General features: G+C 43.9%; 1 protein-coding gene across 1 annotated transcript; it reads left to right on the top strand.

The window, feature by feature from the left end:
* Nucleotides 1-589: 589 nt before the first annotated feature.
* Nucleotides 590-9500, top strand: RFC2 (replication factor C subunit 2). The gene is given in 12 exon segments (XM_061558801.1): nucleotides 590-784; nucleotides 1278-1347; nucleotides 1473-1514; nucleotides 1989-2095; nucleotides 2977-3078; nucleotides 3920-4020; nucleotides 5280-5326; nucleotides 5328-5438; nucleotides 5829-5894; nucleotides 6234-6314; nucleotides 6647-6760; nucleotides 7257-9500. Coding segments are annotated over 12 exon segments (1101 nt in total). The 5' UTR covers nucleotides 590-635; the 3' UTR covers nucleotides 7368-9500.
* The last annotated feature ends 4519 nt before the right edge of the window (nucleotides 9501-14019 follow it).

Genomic DNA, 14019 nt, shown 5'->3' with positions numbered 1-14019 from the left:
ACACACACACACGCAGTGCAGTACACACACACGCAGTGCAGCACACACACACGCAGTGCAGCACACACACACACGCAGTGCAGCACACACACACACGCAGTGCAGCACACACAGTGTAGTACACACACACACGCAGTGCAGTACACACACACACGCAGTGCAGTACACACACGCAGTGCAGTACACACACACACGCAGTGCAGCACACACACAGTGTAGTACACACACACAGTGCAGCACACACACACACACACGCAGTGCAGTACACACACACGCAGTGCAGCACACGCAGTGCAGTACACACACACACGCAGTGCAGTACACACACGCAGTGCAGCACACACGCAGTGCAGCACACACACACAGTGCAGCACACACACACACGCAGTGCAGTACACACACACGCAGTGCAGCACACACAGTGTAGTACACACACACACAGTGCAGCACACACACACGTGAGCTGCCCACAGTGAACATGTAGAGCCCCCCTGGTAAGATGGCCGCCCTTTTTGTACGATGCGGGTTGCATGTTCATGTCGTCACGTCCTGTCGTGCCGGGGGTCACGTGCGCTGTGGTGGTCGTAGCTGTCACGTGGTAGTGGTGCTTGGCGGGAAAGGGGCTGCTTGGCGGCATGGAGGTGGAAGGAATGGAGACGGAGTGTGGGGACGCCTCGGAGCAGCCGGGGACCTCGGGGCTGGCGGCCACACCGCGGTCGCCAGGCACAGCCAGCGACAAGGAGACGGCGGCGGGACACGGGCGCGTGGGATACGAGCTGCCCTGGTGAGCGGGCACCGCCAATCCCAGCACGCGTTATCCCCCTGACAGACCCAATCGTCATAACATTAACCCAAGTGGCATGCGTTACCGCAGTCATAATTAAGCACTATCCCAACCCTGGCCTCATTCATACCAATTTGAAACCCCAATCATAATCCTGGCCCTAACTATAGCCACCGTGCATCTACTGTACCTCAACTTGTATTGTTCTCCCTTCATATTCATGGGCAGGAGCGGTGGCGCAGCAGTTTGGTGAAGCGCACAATTAATCCGGCTACCTGAGCTGAGCTCTTGGCCACTGCTACTGTCTGTGACGAGTGGCAATCGTATCCTGTCCTAACAACCAGCATTGACCATCGTGGTGAAGTATGGCACCACCTCATCCAGCAGATTGACCTGGGGGCTGTACAGTACTTGTACACGCGTGTTTGTAGCCGTCGTGCACGGGTGCTGATGTTACATTGTGCAAATAACATTGTGACGTGACCATGTGTAGGGTGGAAAAATACAGACCTCTCAAACTCAACGAGGTTGTTGGAAATGAAGAAACCGTGAGCCGCCTCGCGGTAAGACTGCGTACGCAGTGTGTGTGTGTGGTGTGTTGTAGGAATATCACATCGGTTATCAAACTTCAGTCGGAGTAGAAAATCTTGACCTAAAAAAAATTCTGATATTTTTCGTGTGCTTGCAGGTGTTTGCCAGAGAGGGAAATGTTCCAAACATCATTATTGCGGTTGAGTATATATTTTTTATTCTGGTTTGTTTTCTCTTTGAAGCAGTGTTGATAATGTAAGATGTGATTTAAGTCAGGCTCCCATCAGGGTCAACTGCAATCATTTCCATGAGGATTGTGCTTGCACCGATGTGAGTGGTTCGTGTCATATACACGTGTGTGTGTGTGTGCTGGTATTAGTCTCGGTGTTTGATGTTCATTGTTTTAATGCGTTTTAAAAATAAACAAGCTGCGCAATCTTGACACTTATGCATGCTAAATGGATCTGCTGGGCATGAATACATGCGTCACGTGGGTGTGCTTGTTTGACAATTGGTTGCAGTTGCATGACCTGTAGGCACTGAACAATGATGCATGCTCTGTGCATGCAGGGCTTGGCACATGTTCTTGTATGTATGTTATCTATGCTTCAAATCGGTCTGTGAGCCTCTAAAGAAAGTACATTCGTGCTGGTTCATGTTCGGTTGAATGCAGGGCCCCCCTGGCACGGGCAAGACGACCAGCATCTTGTGCTTGGCACGGGCACTGCTGGGCCCAGCGGTGCGGGATGCTGTGCTGGAACTCAATGCCTCCAACGATCGGTGGGAGCGGTTTTACACTTGTTTGGGGTCAGAACAGGGGCACCGCTTTTACACGGCCGTGTTGTGAGCACGCGAGTACGAACAAAGGGTCTGCCTTGATTTGAAGCTTTCGTGACTGCAGGAATCCATACTCTCAAAGAGTAAAGGGTTTGTCCTTATTTATGCTCTCGTGCATGTTAAACTCGGAATTTTTGTTATGACTTTCAAAACTTTTGCAATAATGATGAGCATGGTTGGCTACGTACGGTGCAAAAGAAGCTCTACATACGTACATTGGTTGCTACTTTGGACTTTATTTTCACGTGTGTACGTATAAGGTGTGGTACACTCAGACCTGGGGTCAATAGCAATTGTATTTTTTTTATTAATTGCAATCAAAATGTAATTGCAAATTGCAACGAGGATTGCTCCTGTAACTATATTTGACCCCAGGTCGGTAGAGCAGAGGTTCTTACTCTTGCGTGCAGATGTCTGATACGTATCACAACTTGTTAGCTCGCACACACATATCAAGCGCACACCCCGTACAGACCACACGATGCAGGGAACCTGTCTACCATGTACGTATCCCTCATTATACACACACTTTTGAAGAAAATCTAAATGTGCATCACATATGCAGATCATGGTTACCTTGATTAATAGTTAATATTGAGGACAGTATTACTCGCATTATTGGGTAATTGTAGATAACATTGATGCTGCTGATAAACCGCAGTTACCAACGAGTGGTTAGTTGTGGTTGGTAATTTTGAAAAAGAAAAACATGCTAAGATTTGAAATATTTATGACACACACCACCATGGGAGACATAGATAATACCTTGTGGCTTCTTCTTGTTACCAGATTCAGTGTTTGTGATCACTCTAATGTGTACGCAGGGGTATAGACGTGGTGCGTAACAAGATCAAGATGTTCGCGCAGCAGAAAGTAACATTGCCTCGTGGCCGGCACAAGATCATCATCCTGGATGAGGCTGATAGGTATGGAGTGTGATGTGCTAGAATGTCTGTGTTGTACACTCTAAAGAGTACATTAACTTTACGTGTATTTTTCTGTTAGGATGGATGTTGGGTTATTTGAGACAGTGATTTTCATGATTTTGTGGTACAAATTTTAAATTGCGTTGTGTTACTGTTGTGGCCCCTATTTTTGAATGTATTACTTAATGGGAAGCATTACTTGATGAACTGGATCTCATCATAGGAAGGAGGAATTTGCACCATTGCCATCTGCTTGCCCACTTTGGAATAGAAGAAGAATTGGAATAGGTGACAAAGACTTTGCCGTTGCAGAACCAACAGTTTGGAACAACCTTCTTTCCTCCCTTAACATCGCAAATCTTTAAAAATATTCTGAAGTGGAAGATCACATTCGCAAATGTGATTTGTAACTTTGATACTTACCCATGTCTCTATAGTTTAATGTGAATGTGCCATTTGATTGAGGGGTTATGTGCTGTCTTGGTGTTGTCTGGACTATTGTTTTTGCTTTCTTGCCCAAACTTGATCAATCAGACGTATATATATATTTAATGACTTGCCTACCCCTTTCTCTATTTTGCACTCCTATCGTTTTCTTTGTTTGCCATTGTAACTTGCGGACTCGTCAAAACTGGACATCTGTGAAAAAGAGCTTCATAGCTTGTCGGATTCCTCCAGTCTAAATAAAGATTCTGATTCTGACATTGTTGTATTAAAACGACGCTATATTAAATCACTGTTGGCGTTTATCTCTATGATGGGCATGCGTAGAAGGCATTGGTTAAGTCTCCACTCGGTGAGTTGCGTTCCTCTGTGTCTGCGTCCCCTCCACTGCGTGAAGCATGACCGATGGAGCTCAGCAGGCACTGCGGCGCACCATGGAGATCTACAGCAAGAGCACACGCTTCGCTCTTGCGTGCAACGCCTCCGACAAGATCATTGGTGACTGTGCGAGGGCTTTGATGGGCGCAGTGGGAGAATTGTGGTCATTGAGCCACGTTGCATTTCCGCTAAATTGATTTCACATTTTGGATGTAAATGTCCTGTAATGGTCGTTATCATCACGTACCTTGGAGCTTTCTTTAGCTTGAGTATGTGATGTGATGCATCAAATACCAGTTTTGGGAAATCAAACACGACTTCTCTGTCGTGCCAATCCCACAGTGGTGTTGTGATATCCGCTGTACATAATGTATAATTTGGGTTTAAAATGTGACTGCAACTCTAAACTTTGTTCAAAGTCGGGAACGCACTTGAGGTCACGGGATCTTGGTTGAGAGGCCTGTAGGGGTGCTTGAGCGGTTATTGGAGAGGTCACTTGTCAAAGGCAGAGGAGAGAAGTAAATAAGTATTGTCGATCACTGACACCACCTTCAAGTTTAACCATGATAAATCTTACAGAGCACCCACCCACAATGAGGTCGTACATTTTATATCCCAGTGGGAGAGTAACTTTACCAAGATTTGCTCCCACCAGGTTACATAAAATCAGTATAACTGGGAAGTGTCCAATGGTTATACTCGGAATGGGTCCCTGCCATGGAAATATGGAATAGCCTGCTCAGGATGAAGGCCACAAATGGATGAGCACTGCTGCATGTTTGTTTGTGTTGTTAGATTTGACATGTATGTGTACATAGATATCTCCAACATATGGCATGCATATGCACCTTGTTATTTGTTCGTCTTGTAACTATTTATTTCCCTAGATTTTACAAAGCAATAAATTGGAATCACTATTTAATTCAAGAAATATATTTCTGCCATTGTCATTGGAGGGTTTATGTCACCCCATCATATACAACATATTTATTGAAAATAGTTGATTATCATCAAGATTTAATGTAGATATAACCTGAACTTCTCTGTTAATTTTAATTCATGCATCATTACATGCCAATTGTTTCTGTAACTAATTGTGGTTGTATTTTTCCCTTGTTAGGTACATAAGCTTGAGTATGCCCATTTGTGTACTGAGTATGTTTGGTGTGTGTAGTACAGACGTTTTTACCTCATTCATTCACTACACCATGTGATGTCAACGATCTGTACACCTGACACTGGCATGATGTGACCCACCACCACATGTTAATCTTATTTTTTGTGTGCTGGAAAATAAGAATTCAAGAACCCGGTTCTCGTGTATGCAATGTGTGCGTGAATAATCTATTTTATTGGTTTCCTACCGCCACTATGCCTAGAACCAATCCAGTCGCGCTGTGCAGTGCTGCGTTATTCTCGGCTGACTGGACAGCCAGGTGCTGTCGCGCCTGCTGGAAGTGTGTGACCACGAGTGCGTGCAGCGTACGGACGACGGCTTAGAGGCCATCATCTTCACGGCACAGGGCGACATGAGGCAGGTTCGTCAGTGTATGGGGGCTGTAAAAAGAAATGCACACTTTTTATTTATTTGCAAATTGTTCATGCCAAGGACTTATTCAATGATAATGCAAATTATATTGTTTTAAGATGATAAAAAAACCATGCAAGAGTGTTTTAAAGTTTTGAGTTTAAATCCCGATGGGGGAATCTAACCATCTCATCTCTCAGTCCTCATTAAAATTAGTACCGCTTTATGGGACGTCAACAGTCATTATATTTGAGGAAGGTGGACCCATGGCAACGGAATGTATGAGTTATATTACTGCTGAGGGCCAGTAATAGAGATGTGCACTGCCCGACACTCGATTTAAAAGGGGATACTGCGAGTTTTAACTTGTTATGTACGTCTCTTGCGTATGTGTCCACAGGCTCTGAACAATTTGCAGTCCACGCACACTGGGTTTGGATATGTCAACAGTGAAAATGTTTTCAAGGTGCACCCTCCCACCACCAACCCAACCTTCACTGGTTTTCACTTGGCCTTCCCACTGCCTTGTACATTCACTCTCATAGAGCATCATAACACAAAGGCATCAAAGAGATATGTCGTACAAAAGAAAATGCAAAGGAATTAAGTGAGTGATGTGAATTATTTTTTTATTAAGAAGTCATGTTTGGTTTAGATTAGTGCATCAATGTGTGGAGTGTTATACAACTTAAGGTAAACATGGCATAAAATTAATGTGACGTTTTGTATTCGTAGTGAGATTGGTGTGATTACTCGGTATGTAATGTGTGATGTCATTTGGTGTGTTATGATGTGACATGCTTAGGTGTGTGATGAACCACACCCTCTGTTGGTGAAGGAAATGATTGGGCACTGTGTCAGCGGAAATATAGACCAGGCTTACAAGGTGGGTCACCAATGTATTGTATGAGTGCGTGCGTGCAATCATTGCATTAACAATAAAAACATCCTCGCATTCAAATATTGTCCAGGGTTAATGAATGCTCGTTGTCCAGAGCCTATGGTGGGAATTTCACATTGGTGTAATTGTGAATAGCCTGTTAGTTGGTTTACCACTGACCCTGGAGTATGATAGCCTGAGTTATATCTGGTTGGGATATGAATTCTGCCTTATTATGGCGAAATCCTGTTGCTCTACCACGTGATTTGTACCCTACCAATAGTTATAATAATACTTTCAAGGGTAGAATGTTCTCATCCTATGTACTGACTCCACAGATCATGTCACATCTGTGGAAGCTGGGGTACTCACCCGAAGACATTATCGGCAACATATTCAGGGTTTGCAAGACCTACGCTATGGCTGAATACCTCAAGCTGGAATTCCTTAAGGTTGGTACAGGAGATAGTGGCACATGGGAAGTAGGTTAAGAGATGATGGATTAATGGTTTTGATCGAGGTGGCTTTTGGACATTAGATGTGGAGAGTAGTGTTAGCTAAATGCTTGACGAGGCGTTGAAAAAAATGCTAAGGGAGAGACGGAGACAAAGGAAGGCAACACAGAGATGGAGATAGATGGACAGGAGAACAGCAACGTACAGTGCGAGACCGACAGAGTGAAGGCGAAAGGGATACTGAGATAAAGTGACTTGCCAGCTAATTTAGAATATACGTTAAAAAGACTACTTCTTTAATTTGGCCATATATCCTGTTAGGTATATGGCTGATAAATTGTAAGTGGTATGCAGTATACACAGTCGTAAGCCAAAATCCTGAAGTGCAGTGTGCCTGGATACTGTGCGACTCCACACGGTTTGTGTGGCAAGTAACGTGTGCTTTTGTTGTGAACTAGATGCATGCATCAATGTGTCTTTGTGCATTCTACAGGAGATCGGGCTGACGCACATGCGCATCGTGGAAGGTGTCAACTCATTGTTACAGATGGCTGGGCTACTTGCTCGTCTCTGCAACAAAACAGTTGCCCCTGCTGCCAGCTGATTGAAAAACCAAGCAACAACATTGTCCTCAGTGATCGATGGCAGTGGCAAGCAGAGCCCATTCTTGTATTCTATTTTGATCAATGATGCTCAATCAACAAGTATTGCCTTGGCCATCAGAAGTAAATTTACAAAGGGTGGGTTTGATCCCAAATAGTAAAAAGTAGCTGTATAAAATTGACTGCATGACTATATGAAAACCCTTACTGTGTGATAACATTTGTACATTCTTTTTTCTAATCACATTTCTCATTTGCTTTATTTAGTAGTCGTAGATGTTTAAGCTTTATCTGCAGCCACAAACTAGCTGAATTGAATGTATTTTGCATTGAAATACAGTATACGGTCAAAGTTCAGTCATTATTTTCAAGTCATTTATTTATAAATAAATAAAAACTTTCATGTGAGTTATGCAATGTTATTTTATTTTAGTTCAGTCTTATAACGAGGTTAGAATGCACTATAATAATGCACTAGCTCTTGTACACACAGCATTTTTTTCAAAACTTCCCCGTTTGAGCATCGGCGATATGCATGGGTAATTGCCATATTGGTCAGACCTACTTTGAGCTGTGCTCAACTTTTTAGGTTCCTAATTCTGACGATTGTAGTGTGTGTTTACATCTTAATGCACGGAATGATTTATGTGAATGCATGCAACTTGACTAGAAATGTTTGCACCTGGAAATTTAAAACTAGCTCAAAATGGCTGGTGATAGACTTAATCTGTGATATGTAGGTGTGGTTATGAAATGCAAATATAACAGTAAAAGTAATTGTTTTATACTCTTGGGTCTTTCGGTCAAGTCACGTAAATAAAAAAAAATAGATCACGACGTTTCGATTGCAACACAAGCAATCGTCTTCAGGTGAGAGAGAGAAAGCTGCTGAGACACGGTCTTATAGGCTTGAGATGGGTGCATCAAGGTCGTTGGGTGGAGCTAGAGATGGTCCAACCACAGGCTGGGGCAGTGGACACCCAGCCTGCAATACAAAAACATGCAACCTAATAATGAAACGGAGTCGGTTAACATTAGTAGAAAGGATGAAAACATAGCAAGTTAAGACTTTACCTGGTTAATCACGTCCTTCCATTGTTCAATTTGTACCCATCTTCTCGGTTGAAGTTCTATATATCTGGATGGCTTCATGAACAAATCTTTGATAGTGGGTTTGCAGAGTACCTTCGTCTTGGAAAAATCAATATCGTGTGAGCCCACAGCGTTAAAACAATGATCAGCCACGGCCGAGGTATTTGTCCTGCCGTGTTTCAGATCCGCCTTGTGTTCACGAACACGTTCCGAGACATGTCGTTTAGTTTCCCCAATGTAACTACTGCTGCAGATAACTTAGTGTGGAGACACCAGGGTATTGCATTTGAGGGATCACATCCTTCACAGATGGGATCAGATCACGAATTTTATGTACTGTGTTGAATCGAACCTGGATCTTATGTTCATGATTTTGGAAATACTTTTTGTGACCCCTGCTATGTTTGGCAAGGTGATGGTTATGATTGGGTCCTCAGATGTTTTTTTCCCACGGTTGGGGTGACAGCTTTGCGTATTGTATGGTCCGAATATCCATTCATCTTGAGGGCTTGGTGTACGTGCTCCAGTTCACTGGCTAGGTGGTGCTGGTCGAGGATGTAACGGGTAGGGTTTTGATGAGGGAATTCTGGGCTGGATGGTGGGGGTCGGGTTTTAGGTAGGCATCCGTGTGGGTGGCTTTCCGGTAGACTGTCCCAATGAGCCATCTGGTCTATTTTCGATTGAAACATCCAAGAATGGTAACTTACCATCCTTTTCCACTTCCATGGTGAATTTGATGGCTGGGTGTATGGAATTTATGTAGTTGAATTGGTTCAGTGCTAGCAGGCCATGTGGCCAGATGACGAACGTATCATCTACGTATCTCTTCCACAAGGAAGGACGTAGGGTGGATGCCTGGATGGCATGTCTAATTTTTCCATGAAAACATTGGCTACCACTGGCGATAAGGAAGAACCCATTGGAGTACCTTGATCTTGTTTGTAGAATGTACCATTCCAGATGAAGTAAATGTTGGTACATCAGCATTCAGTCCTTGGACCAAATCTTCAATTATTGCAATGTTGTCAGGCACAGGAACTTTGGTGAAAAGAGAGACCAGATCGAAACTAACAAGCAAATCAGCTGGAGATAGTGAGATGTATTTAATTATAGAAACCAAATGAGCTGAATTAAGTACAGCAGAGGTGGTCTTGCCAGTGAATGGAAGAAAGGTCTCAGAAATCGGGCCAGTTTGTAGGTGGGTGAGTCAATGGTGATGACGATCGGACGGAGCGGTCTACCTTTACGGATTTTTGGCAAGCCATAAAATCTGGGTGGTCTTGCAGCAGAGGGTTTTAGAGAGCCGCTTGGTTGGTTCGATTAAAGATGCCGAACCAACCAAGCGGCTCTCTAAAATCAAGAGGATATCTTGATTTTGGTATAGCTGCCATCATTGAGTAGGTCCTGAATTTTGTTATTGTATGTGGTTTTATCCATGATGACAGTGGCATTGCCCTTGTCGGCTGAGAGGATGACTGTCATCTCTTTTTCAGTTAAGCTCAAAACGCTCATCCTTGCTGATGTTGCTAATGGGTTTCTTAGCGTTTTTAAAAAATTGCAGCGATTTCCGATATCGCCACATCTGCAGAAATGTCCCAAACCTTTGAGGGCTACGTCGACCTGGGCAATGATATCAACTGGGATGTGTTTAGGGGTGACTGCGAAATGCAACCCTTTAGCTAGTACCGAGTTTAGGCTGTCAGAAATTGGGCTGTTACTATGATTGATAACAATCTTGTTAACGTATAACTTTTTAACGTATGGATCAGGCTTATTCTTAAACAGGAGGATGAATTTGGCAATCCGCTTAACTTTACATTTGGCTGATATTAAGTCGGCTGAAGAAGCTGTCATGTTATCTACACGGTCCCAATCAGATGTAGACATTTTATGTCAATGCTAAGTGTGATTGTAAGAGAGTATTTTCTCAACTATCTAGTTCAAATCGGAGCAATGGTATTCTCTCGAGATCAGGGCTAGGCCGGCCCTGAACAAGATCCGTTTAGCATTAGAAGTGACAGCAGCAGATGTGAGTGTGAAGGCGATCGGTATTACCTTGGTGTCGCGGCATCTCTTCAGATCAGATGAGCCTTGTCTCGAAGTCTGTTAAAAGATCTAATAGTTGTGTGGAAACTCTCCACGTAGAGGCAGTTAAATCTTGATTTAAAGCTTTCGTGACTGCAGGAATTCATACTCTTGTTTTAGTGAACACCAGTTTGTAACAAAGTAAATCTAACAGGCGTATAGTAATATAAGTACGGTCTTGGGGTCACTTCAAGAATTACAATTTGTTTGGTGCACGTTGAATCTAGTGGCTGCAGGGTGTTTGGGAATCAATTGCAGTATTCAATCATCGACGCATAATTATTCTCAACTCGGTAATTACTACTATATTGAGCCAAGAATGTGTGTGTATCCCATGAGTGACGTCACTCCACATGAGGCCCACCCCCTTCATTAATATTCATGAGTGGGTGCATTTTTACACTAACGCAGAGGAAGGTCGAGCTGAATTAAATAATTGATGACGCAAAGTCGCTTCAAATTTGACGTTTCTTTACAGAAAGTGACGGTAAAAGATAAATATACCCCCCGTCATTAATAATCAAGAGTGGGTGGATTTTGACACTCCTGCAGAAGAAGGTCGAGCGGAAATAAATATTTTTACGCAAATTCGCTTTAAATTTGACGTTTCTTTATTGAAAAAGTTATTCAAATAAATAATTCTACGTAACGAAGTTTTTTTTTGGTGTCTATTTCTACAGCACTTCGAACAAAAGGTAAGTCTAATTTTTGCTTCTAAATTATGAAACATATACATTTCTCCATGAATTTCCAGGTATTGTATCGAATTCAAATTGATTACAACCCCAGCGAGCGAAAGCAGAAGAAAATAAAGTAGAGCAGTGATTTTGAACTAATTGAAGGTGAGTTGAATACAGTGACATGAAGTTAGGTGTTTTGTGCAAGAATCACTGCCATTCTTTAATATTACAGCTTCCGTCCTAGGACGGGCAAAAGGCTAGTTTATTTAAAAGTATTAAATAGCCACAAGTTCAATCCACTCATGACAAATACATTTGTATAACATTGATTATGAAATTGTCATTACTTGTAAAGATCAAGTTAATGAAGGCTCGCTTATAGCCACTTGTGCGATGCATGTTAGCTTGGTTGTCAGTGCCACGTGTGGTACTGATAGCGGCATAGGCACTGCAGTAATAAAGTGGCTGAAGTGGACCTGTCATTCAAGCAAACAGTTTTGATGGAGTTGATGCTATGGCAGTGTGCTGTGGCATAGCGACATCTGCATGTGTGAAGCAATGGGACGTGGGACACGGGGACTTGAAACGCATCGATGTTGATCCTAGGAACAGTAACCTAAGAACGGCAGCAAACCCAATATGTAGAGAGAATGAAAGCTCCAGATTGCCGAGTGAGTTGGGAACAATGCATATTGGTCACTACTGTGCAGGATGGGTTTTATGTGATCTGGCTGCTGAACGTTCAGTGCGTTTCTCTATAACTGCTCACACCATACTTGCCACACTCCCTGCTCCTTGATTTGACAGAGGCCACTCGCACTGGACCCTTCGCCTGCCAGATTCAGGGGGTCATAAAGCCAAGGAGCCATGAGAATGCTCGATTCCACCAGCGGTTCTGAGTTGGAGTTCTACATTACTGACAAGAGCCAGTTTGAGCATCGAACTACCACTGCTGCAGATCCAATGTAACGTTAAAGAGGTATCACGTGATGGTGTGTAGGACATTCAACTCGTGAAGAGGCATCTGTTGGCCGTGTCGTGCTGTAAGTGGGACTATATGGTTGGCGTTTTGGGTTTGTGTCGGTGACATGTACACAATTTGGCATTTCCACCCCATTTGTATTGTGCTAATGTGAATTAGGAATAGTTTTTACATTTCTTCATGTTAATTAGTGGCGTAAAACCTGCATTAAAGGACACCTCTACTGTGGCAGGTTCCTACTGCAGCTCTATGTCCTGGTTTAGGTCTTTGATCTTCCTATTTATAAACTGTCGTTTCTTTATCTTAGCTTGTGTGATGTATTACGAATAAAATACTGAATGTATCGCACGTATGATGCATACTAGGCACAAAATGCATGCATTTTTTAAAATTGCTATCGATACAAGTGTTAAACTATCCAACGTAACACTGCCATAGAATATATTAGTCTAACATTGTCAGGAACGTTACGCTGAGCCGAACAGTTTCGTAGGCGACGAGTATCGCATTCCTCGTACAAATAAATACACTTGTTAAAAGTATCAAGCGGCAGGAACCAGCGTGGAGAAGTATGGCAAACAACCCCAATGGCAACAGCGTGCGAGGGAGGCCTTCAACGGGGGGGTTGACAAAGGGCAGCTGTCGTTTTGGGGCTTTACAAATAATAATTTAATAGCACAACACAGCTTTGTATAAGCACGTTGAAACATTGCCATGAAGCTATTGTGCAATGTGCATCTGGCGAGTAAGGGACCGTCCATAAATGACGTCAAGCACCTAGGGGGGGAGGGTTGAGAAATGTGACGTCACATCAAAATGCGCAACTTTAAATAAATATAGACAACACGTTCTACTTTATTAAATAGACTTTTTAATGTTTTCTCCTACATCAGAGTACAGCGCCACATTAAATACGCACTACAATGACAATAGTTTAAAGCGATTTGAAGCGTGTTTTATATTTGGGGGGGGGGGGGCAGAGCTTTAAGACGTCATATTTTGGGGGGGGGGGGTCTGACTTTTTGTGACGCCGTGCGACGAAAGGGGGGGGGGGGGTAAAAAATCGTCCAAAATCGCGTGACGTCATTTATGGACGGCCCCTAATCGGAATGATCCAATCAAGTGGCTGAAGATCCTAAGGGAAAGGTAATGAAAGGCTGCGATGTCCATAATACGTTTTTGGGTTGGATCGCGTAAATATAAATGTGTCGTTAAACCCGTCACCAACCGACAGCAAATCAGTAAGGTTTGTCACGTAAACAGAACGTGGCAATTGGTGACTAGCACATGACACCGGCAGTGTGCTGGAGAGCAACTCCACAACATTTACAATTCGAGTTGTCGTGACGCTTCGCCAGTCACGACAACCGGCATCATCAGGCGACAGCCGCGATTGGCTGTGTCGGGCGTGTTTAACGACACATTTATATTTACGTGATCGAACCCGAACCCCCCCCCCCCCCGCATTATGGATAACTGTCGTGTTTATTGAAAACTGTTTGTTGCCTGGCGAAGAAAGCCTTTCGTGAGGAAGGGGGAAAACGAATCGCGTTCGACCTCGCTGTCCGTCGCCCCGCCACGTGTTGACGCTCCCCCAAGTCACGTGCTGACGCCCCGCCCCCGCGGCCCCGCCCCTCCAGCCACGTGACCCCGACCGGGTCAGCCCCGCCCCCTTTGGGCAAAGCGGGGGGGGGGGGGCGCGCGCGTTTCTTGGGCTTCAAGGCCAACGGAGCTCGCGGGTAAAGCGCGAAGCGCGCGTGTTGTGTGTAGTCATTGTGTGTGTTTAGTCACTCACTGTGTAGTCTGTGTGTGTGT

The sequence above is a fragment of the Lethenteron reissneri genome, chromosome 25 (assembly GCF_015708825.2).
Source record: "Lethenteron reissneri isolate LAM-NWPU_2019-01 chromosome 25, ASM1570882v1, whole genome shotgun sequence".
In the NCBI taxonomy this organism is placed as follows: domain Eukaryota; kingdom Metazoa; phylum Chordata; class Hyperoartia; order Petromyzontiformes; family Petromyzontidae; genus Lethenteron; species Lethenteron reissneri.
The sequence above is the reverse complement of the archived record's forward strand: the minus strand, read 5'-3'. Positions and strand labels throughout refer to the sequence as shown.